This window comes from Camellia sinensis, chromosome 5 (genome assembly GCF_055761805.1).
Source record: "Camellia sinensis isolate YWXY chromosome 5, ASM5576180v1, whole genome shotgun sequence".
Taxonomy (NCBI): Eukaryota; Viridiplantae; Streptophyta; class Magnoliopsida; order Ericales; family Theaceae; genus Camellia; species Camellia sinensis.
This window is the reverse complement of record NC_138965.1, coordinates 212,937,378-212,946,228: the sequence shown is the minus strand read 5'-3', so window position 1 is coordinate 212,946,228 and position 8,851 is coordinate 212,937,378. Positions and strand designations below refer to the sequence as shown.

Here is an 8,851-nt window from a genome sequence, read left to right as displayed (position 1 = left end):
AAAAAAAAAAAAAAAAAAATTCCGTTGACCGGGTCAACCGGCCGGTCAACCCGGAAGACAAAACAACGCGTCCCTTTGCTAGCTAAAACGCTAGCTGCAGTTAACAAAACACTTAACAACTGACGCTAACAAAACTCGCTGACACACACACTAAGGGCATCCACAATGGGATAGCCAAAATTGTTTGTTAAAGTGTGTGTTATATGACAAAAGGTGATAAAAGTGGGGCCCAAAAATGTTTGTTAAGAGTTTGTTAATTTTAGAGAGTGAGTGGTGGTGCAATAGATGTGTTAAGGGGTGTGTTAAGGTGTGTGTTAAACATAGATATATGTGTATATAATAAATAAAATAAATAAATAATTTAGTTTAATCAAAAATTTGAAGCCCAAAATTAAATTTCAAGTCCAAAAAAAAAATCCCAACATGTAAAAAAAAAAAAAAAATTCCGTTGACCGGGTCAACCGACAGGTAAACCCGGAAGACAAAACAACGCGTCTCTTTGCTAGCTAAAACGCTAGCCGCAGTTAACAAAACACTTAACAACTGACGTTAACAAAACTCACTAACACACACACACTAATCCATTGTGGATGCTCTAACACCTCCATTGCAGCCCCAAACACACACCACTGCTAGCCAAAACTTGGCAACTGACACTAACAAACACGTTAGTGTGTCCATTGTGGATGCTCTAACACCTCCATTGCAGCCCCAAACACACACCACTGCTAGCCAAAACTTGGCAATTGACACTAACAAACACGTTAGTGTGTCCATTGTGGATACTCTTAGCTTTGACAAGTTTTAATTGATATAGTCTTCTACCCATCACCAATGATGGGACATCTTCCCTTTTTTGGACCAATGTACACTATTGTAGGCTTATAAAGGGATTAAGATCTCATTTGGAAACATATTTTTTTAATAATTTTTAATTTTTTAGTTAGAATATAATATTAAAAAAATTAATATATTTGAGATGACTTTTTAATTTTTTACGAAAAAATGTACAAAAAGTAGAGAGAAAATAAAATTTTGACTTTTTATTTTAAGTTATTGATTTTTTATTTTTTAATAACTTTTTAACTTTTTGACTAAAATTACTACTTGCCAAACGAGGTGTAAAGCTTGTTTTGCATAGAAGACAACTTGGTGGGGGAAGCTAAAACCGATAATAAAACTTGTGTATTTTAAAAAGAAGGCCATAATATTTGAAAGGGTGAAGACTCACTTTATTCACTAATTAAGGTAGTGAAAAAAAATTAAGATATTGCTTGGTTCACTAGAATGAAAGTAAAATGGAATCGAATATTCATTCATTCTTTTTTTTTTAAATGATTATTTAATAATTAATGATGATTTAATTTATAATATTTTTTTATATATCATTTTTTAATGAACTAAACATGAAATATACATTTTAATGAAATAATCGTTATATTTTTATGCATTCTAATTAATTAAACACTAACAAAGAGTTCATTAGTTATTTGAAAAGCTACTAATCAATAGTTATAAAAAAAAAAAAATAAGACAAAATGACAATTATAAAAATATAGAGATTTCAAAGAAAGCATAGAAGAGAGGCAAGAACAATAATGCTCTTTAGGTGGCCCCACTACGCCAAAACAGGACATTAACGGCGGATTTTTTAACGGCAATTTTCGTTATCGCCGTTGATGATATTATTAACAGCGGTAACGAAACCGCCGTTAATATATCTTTAACGGCTGTTTCATTACCGCCGTTAAAAAAATCGCCGCTAAAGTATCTTTAACGGCGGTAATGAAACCGCCATTAAAAAAACTGCCACTAAAGCCCTCTTTTAACGGTGGTAACAAAACCGCCGCTAAAGCCGTCTCATTACCACCGTTAATGGCAGCGGTCTTTGCCGGCAGAGCTCCGGTGGAACTCCGGCGAGTGATGACCATGTTCGGCCAGAGGTTGAACATGACCATCTACAATAAAGCAAAAGTAATGTTTAAATATTTAGAGAATTTATTTCATATAGAGTGGCTGTGGTGGAGTGGTTGGCGTGCGTGGATTAGAGGTCAAAGGTTCGAGACCTGGGGGGTGCAAGTAGAGATAATTATTTTTAAAAAAATTTGAACCTATTTATGGCGGTAAAGAACCACCGTTTTTGGTCCTATATTACTGCCGTTTTTGGTTGACTTTTAACAACGGTAATTTATCCTTTTACGACGGTTGTATCTTTTCCGACATGAGTATAAACAGCGGTTTTACATCCTTTAACGGCGGAAAAAAACCGCCGCTAAAGCCCAATTTTGACTTAGTGCCCCCAATATCGGAGTTCTGGCTCCTTTCCTGATTGAAACAATATTACATTCGTGATATAATTTACATAGCTTTGTCTTATAAATTATGATACAAACCCAATCTATTATCACAAAAAATCTATGTGCAAACTGAAAACTAAAGAAGTAGATGAAAACATTTAAGCCTCTGTTTGAGAAATGGATTGGCTTTTTGACTTTTTGATTTTTTTGACTATTTTAGCATGGGGCTAAAAAGCCTGGTTTGGGAAGGACTTTTTGACTTTTTTAGCTTTTTGGTGAGGTGTCTTCCTATGAATTTACTAAAGTGCCCTTGATAAGATTTGTACCTGTAACTGAAATGTATTTGACGTCCACGTCAGCTTCCCAACGGTCCGAACTTCTTGTTGTTGTTGTTTTTTTTTTCCTTCTTATTTTCGGTTTGGATTTGGCCTATTTTGTTTAAATTTTTTTATTTTTTATATTTTTATTTTGGGTTTTATTTTATTTTGGTAAAATATTTATTTATTTTTTTGTATTTTGGGTTTGGATTTGGGGTATTTTGTTTAAATTTTATTATTTTTTATTTTGGGTTTTATTTTGGCTTATTTTGGTAAAATAAAATTTTTTTTTTGGTTTGGATTTGGCGTATTTTGTTTCAATTTTATTATTTTTTATTTTTTTATTTTGGCTTATTTTGGTAAAATATTTTTTTTTATTTATTTTGGGTTTGGATTTGGCGTATTTTGTTGAAATTTTTTTATTTTTTATTTTGGGTTTTATTTTGGGTTTGGATTTGGTGTATTTTGCTTAACTTTTTTTTTTAAATTTATTTTTTTGTTTATTTTATTTTTTTATACTTTAATTAGTTCTTGTTCTTTAATTTACGTTTTTTGCCTTATTTATTTTTATTGGTATACAATAACATTTTTTTTTATGTGTTTCATTTATTTGTAAATTACGTGGCGAATGGTAATTTATGTTTTCTTTTTTATTTATTTTGTTTCAATGAGGCGTATTTTCTTGTTATTTTTTTTTAATTTACGATTTTGTCATTTTTTTATTCACTCACTTTAACTCGTTTTTATTTTTCAAAAATGGATTTTCATGTGTTTTATTTATTTGTAAATTACGTAGCAAATGCTAATTTCTGGTTTTTTTTTTTATTTTTTATTTTATATTCCTTTTACTTTTGGATGAGGCCTATTTTTGTTTTCTTTTTCGAATTGGCTTTTCTCTGTGGTTTTTGGTTTTTCAGAGTTAGGCACGTCATCAACTGGAAGTGGGTATATTCCCGTGTAAACACATACATATTGTACATGATAATATTTTTGAATACAGTCTGTTCCACATGTGTTACCAATGTTCCAACCCTACGAAAATTATGTCAACTATTATATATTTCCTAACATTCCGTTATTACGCATGTAACATATTTTGTTGCGTATGCGAAGGCGCACCAATGCCATATGCGGGTCCTCATCCCCAACCATTAAACCATCCTCGTCATGTTCAACTTCTAGTATGGCATTTACTATTACCATTGCATCTTCCTCGTCACAGATTGGGTGAACAGCTGTTGGATTACCTATGTTTCGCCATATGTAATTATGTAATGCCATTGACGCACCTACTAACAGTCTTTTGTTGCTTAAACAGGTAACAAGTGTTTGGTTTTTCCCATACGTCACCTCCAGTTAATAATAAAAACAAAATAACTGACACTCATTATTTATATGTCAATAATGGTTTTCAGTAGTACCTTGAACGGTAGGTATTTCTGTCTAGACCGCACGTATGAATGTATACGATGCTGACTCTATGTGGGGCGGCAATGAACTACAGTGAACGCTTTCATAGAAGTTAATACATTATGCACGTGCCGAGACACAGCCTCCCCCGAATGTTGGAACTGTTCTTGAATTTTCTGATTTTGCTTCCCTTTCAACACATGGATAAACATTGCAACGCTTTTTTCAACAGCTAAGCCATGTGGACGTTGCGGGACTTGTAACCCAAAATCATTTACTAATGTCTCACACAAGGCGACAAAAACTTCCTTCGGCATGTAAACATTTTCCTCAAATCGCCCCATATGGCCCGCATATAGTTCGGATATCCATGGATTCCCGGTCAGTATAGAATTGCGACATGGCGTTTTGGCCATGTGTTTTGCGTACCATTCTGTCGCATACTGGCATGCTTGTAGAAATGTGCAGTTGTGTTCTTGTTGCACCTGGACCGCCATTTGATTAAGCATTTCCCTTATTCCGTCATTGTTGCTTCCATCCCACAGATTCATTACGTCTTCATTGATGCGAAACCTACAAGAGTGGCACTCTGTCAATTAGTTTGCTTCCCTTTCATTGACTCAAATTATTTGGAAAATTGCAATAAACAAATATATTAAAATTGGTTTTCATGTAAGCAATGTCGTTACCACTGTGAGTAGTAACGTGTAATGATATGAGTTTCACAAATTGGTAACCTGTTCAACTTGAATTTACTGGGGGGCGATAGTGGTAACAACCACAAAAGTGGACGTCAAAGTAAACTAACAGTTAAATTTGCATAATATAGACATACAAAAGCATCCCATTCATTTCTCCAAATACATGCACAACCATGCTTCCATGAACGACAACCCATGCACTGAACTAAAAGTTTTGTCCACCGTAGATACCAATAAAAACCACAAAAAAAAAAGAATGAATGAAAACATGCACACACAACCATCCTGTTTTAATACAGTGCCAACATTAAGATTGTTAGGTTTTATTTCTTGGCAATCCCATTTGACAAAACTCCTTTGAGTTGTAATTTTATTCGCATTTTTATTTCAGTGAGGTTATGAGTTGTTAGATGCGAATCCAACCCGAATTGTGCCTTTCAAAGAAGTTTGTGATGCTAATGCTTTCAAGATTGCCACTTCGCTGATTATGACGGGGATCGAGCTGCTCGGTCAGCTCGCGGGGGTCCAGGGAGCAGTACCCCTTGGCGGGTCTGGGGCAACGCCACGGCAGGGTCGAGGGGCAGCGCCCCCGAAGCAAAATGCAAAAATACATTCCAAGTTGCCTGTCCGCTCAAGCGGACATTCCTATGCTCGAGCGGAGAATGCTGGGTTTCAGAAGTTTGTCAGGTCTGTAAAAATACTGGTAGGTGTGATTTCGCGCTCGAGCGGGTTCTCCAATGCTCGAGCGGACCTCTGTTTTGTCACATGCATATTTTGCTGAAGACGCTGGAGCGGGATGTTGGGCACTCGAGCGGACCGCGCGAACACAGTTTTTCGGATTTCAATAAGGATTGGGTTTTCTTCCAAATCTAGAATTACTTTTGGTTTTCTATAAGTAGTTGGTTTTCTCCCAAAAACTAGACTACTCCTGAATTCCTCCAGATCTTCTTTTTGGTTCTTAAGGTTTATATTTGGGGATATTTTGTTAGTTTTCTTTGATGTTTTATTAAGTATTCAACTCATGGTTTAAAGAGAGTATATCAAAGGTTTTGTTTGTTATACACAAGAGAGAGAGAGAGTTGTTCTTTGGTGGATTCTGAAGAATTCGAGCCTGAAGTTTCGGTGGATTCTGGAGTGGCTCATCATAAAGACAATTCCGAGGTGAAGACGGGGTTGGAAGAGGCACATAGAGGTTGGTTCAATTAGGCGTGGATTCGCTAGGTAATTGAGAGTATACTTGTGTAATTCCTTTAAATCTTCTTAGTGGATTGTTTTGTGGCTGTTGCCCGTGGTTTTTTAATCACAGTTGGAGGTGTCCAATTGTAGTTTTTTCACATTAAAATCGTTGTGTTGATTTATCTTGATTGTTTGATTGGGATTGTTATATACTGCTTAAAATTGTTACATAATCACAAATCAATATCTAGGGGGGATTTCTAGATTTTTCAAAGATAAGTAAAAGTTTTCATAATGCAACAGAAGGACAGGCATCTTCAACACTCTTAACACCGCTATATCACATCCGGCAAGCCCCAAACAGGTTTGCAAAAGGTGCCGATGCAGTACATTGGAGCTGTTTTTATGTAAGCCATCCTACGATAGAGTCGTCATCAGGCTGGCATATCATCACCTCCTGCAAATCGGCGTTATCCATAAGTGTCGAGGCGAAGTGGAATAACGGCGTATTAACCAGGGATGGAATACTCGTTAGGCGATGCATGCACTCTCAAATAGTATACAGCGATTCATTGCCTGTGAGGTGCCGCACCGTAACTTGCTGATTCTTCGTACTCACCACATCTGTCAGATTGTTCATGCTTTCTGCAATAACTGATGCTCCACTTGTTGCCTTCTTGGACTTTGAAACACTGCTTGATGGCGTCTTTCTCCTTTTCCCCTTTTCAATCAGAACATGCTCCAGTGAAGAATCTGAATCCATGTCCTGTACTCCTGCGGGTATCGGATCAGCAAATGGCTGGGCTCCCAAACTGTGCAATGAATCAGTTGAGTCGTCAGCAGCTTCAGCAAGTTTCTCTCCCGGGGTCCAATGGTGCTTACCAGTAGCTGATGCCCCCATGAAGACCGTGTCCATCAACTTACGATGTTCCAAGATTTTTTTCCTGAACTTGGCACACATCTTGTTTATCTGTAGAATATGAAAGAGAATTACATTACATTTCATATCAATAATTAAAATTGAACTACAAACTACCAAACATGTACTGGTAAATGACAAATATGAAACTTGTTTGTACATGTACTTACCGATTCCATCTCGTCCCACCACTCCACAGGTGCATAAAACATACCGGTGTCACTGTCAAAGCCTATCCCTGACACTCCTTTGCTTGTATCCATCAACTTTGTCCACGCTTGCCACTCTTTTTTTAAGCTCATGTACTTATTCTTCAACTGTTTCTGTCCATGTTTTCTTCCTTTTTTTTTCTCAAATTTCCTTGCCAAGGACTTGTACCCTGCTTGGCTGAGGACTAAGAATGGGTGATTTCCTTTAGTAATCTCATTTGCAATCAACTGTAGGAAAACTCGAATTGAGTCACTGTCCCATGAGGCCTTGTGGCTGAACTGATTATGTGTCTCTTCAAGACTACTTGACTTGTCATTGACAATGCCTTTGCTTCTCGATTGGGTACGCGGAGAAGTACGTGTCGAAACCATTACTAATGTACGGTTACAAAAGATTACTATCACAAATTCGGTTGTTATATACACACGCATACGCCATGACACATTAATAACAACAAACAGAGATATAGGATGCTAAATTAAATTTGTATATAACCATTGCACATTAATAACGCACGTACACAGGTTCCATGGAAGTTGGTAGTAGAAAAAAATATGATAGTTATTAATACGGCTCCCATACACGACAACATACTACCAACATATTAACTACATACTGACAACATGGTAACAGTGCTTACATACTGCACAACAAAATGACAACGACAATGCAGAGCACATACACAATGGTCTTAAGGACACGCAAGGATTGTTGAATGTCTATGATATCAGCCCGCAATTGCATGGCGATTTCATCTCCGGGTGACGCATAGTCTTGGTTTGTAACGCCCCAACCCTTCACATGCCATCGATATTGTCCACTTTGGGCCACGCCCGTACGGATTTGTTCTTCCCAGTGGGTCACCCATCCTAGAACTACTCCAGTCTAAGCACGTTTAACTGGGGAGTTCTAATAGGGATTTCCCCACCCGGGAAAAGGCCTTGATGCTATATAAGGGTCTAGGTTTTTACTTTTATAGCCTAGGAACTTCCTCTCCATTCCCGATGTGGGACACCAGGGCCTTACAATCATCCCCCCTTAGGGGTGCATGTCCTCGTGCAGTAGCCTACCAGCTTACAAGCCCACCCACATGCACCGAGAGACGCCAGGGGCCCACACTCGGTACTCCGGAGAGTTGGCTCTGATACCATTTGTAACACCCCAACCCTTCACATGCCATCGATATTGTCCGCTTTGGATCACGCCCGTACGGATTTGTTCTTCCCAGTGGGTCACCCATCCTAGAACTACTCCAGTCTAAGCACGCTTAACTAGGGAGTTCTAATAGGGATTTCACCACCCAGGAAAAGGTCTCGATGCTATATAAGGGTTTAGGTTTTTACTTTTATAGCCCAGGAACTTCCTCTCCATTCCTAATGTGGGACACCAGGGCCTTACATGGTTCTCTCGCCTTCGTTCTTCGCACCAACCAATCCAACTGACACAGGGCTGATGAGTGCAAATTATGGAACTATTAGTTTCATGAGTTGTTAATGTTCATACAGTTATGACCGGTAAAGAATGGGTCACTCACCACAGGGCGGGGACAGACAAAGTAGGGACGCCTTGGATTTTTGGTGGACCTGGAAATCTTAACAATACAGGGGCCATGTCCACAGGCACACATTCGTCGTAGCCATGTATTGGAAGTTGCAGTAGAGGTGAATGATGCCATGCTACGCTTTAAATTTCAATTAAATTTACATGAATCAACATGAAAACGTACAAAGACTAACGCAATTTTATATTTGATTCCACGAACGAACTTGATTGTTTGTAAAAGTATTGTGCATATTGAATTTAGGTATATTGGTAATATAT

At 37.5% G+C, this 8,851-nt stretch overlaps 1 protein-coding gene across 1 annotated transcript; it reads right to left on the bottom strand.

Annotated features, from left to right (window-relative positions):
• Window positions 1-6,451: 6,451 nt before the first annotated feature.
• On the bottom strand, window positions 6,452-7,122 carry LOC145792074 (uncharacterized). The gene is made up of 2 exons (XM_082872562.1): window positions 6,991-7,122; window positions 6,452-6,871 (listed from the first exon to the last, which is right to left on the bottom strand). The coding sequence occupies exons 1-2, from the start codon at window positions 7,120-7,122 to the stop codon at window positions 6,452-6,454; spliced, it is 552 nt and encodes a 183-aa protein (XP_082728688.1).
• Window positions 7,123-8,851: the final 1,729 nt, after the last annotated feature.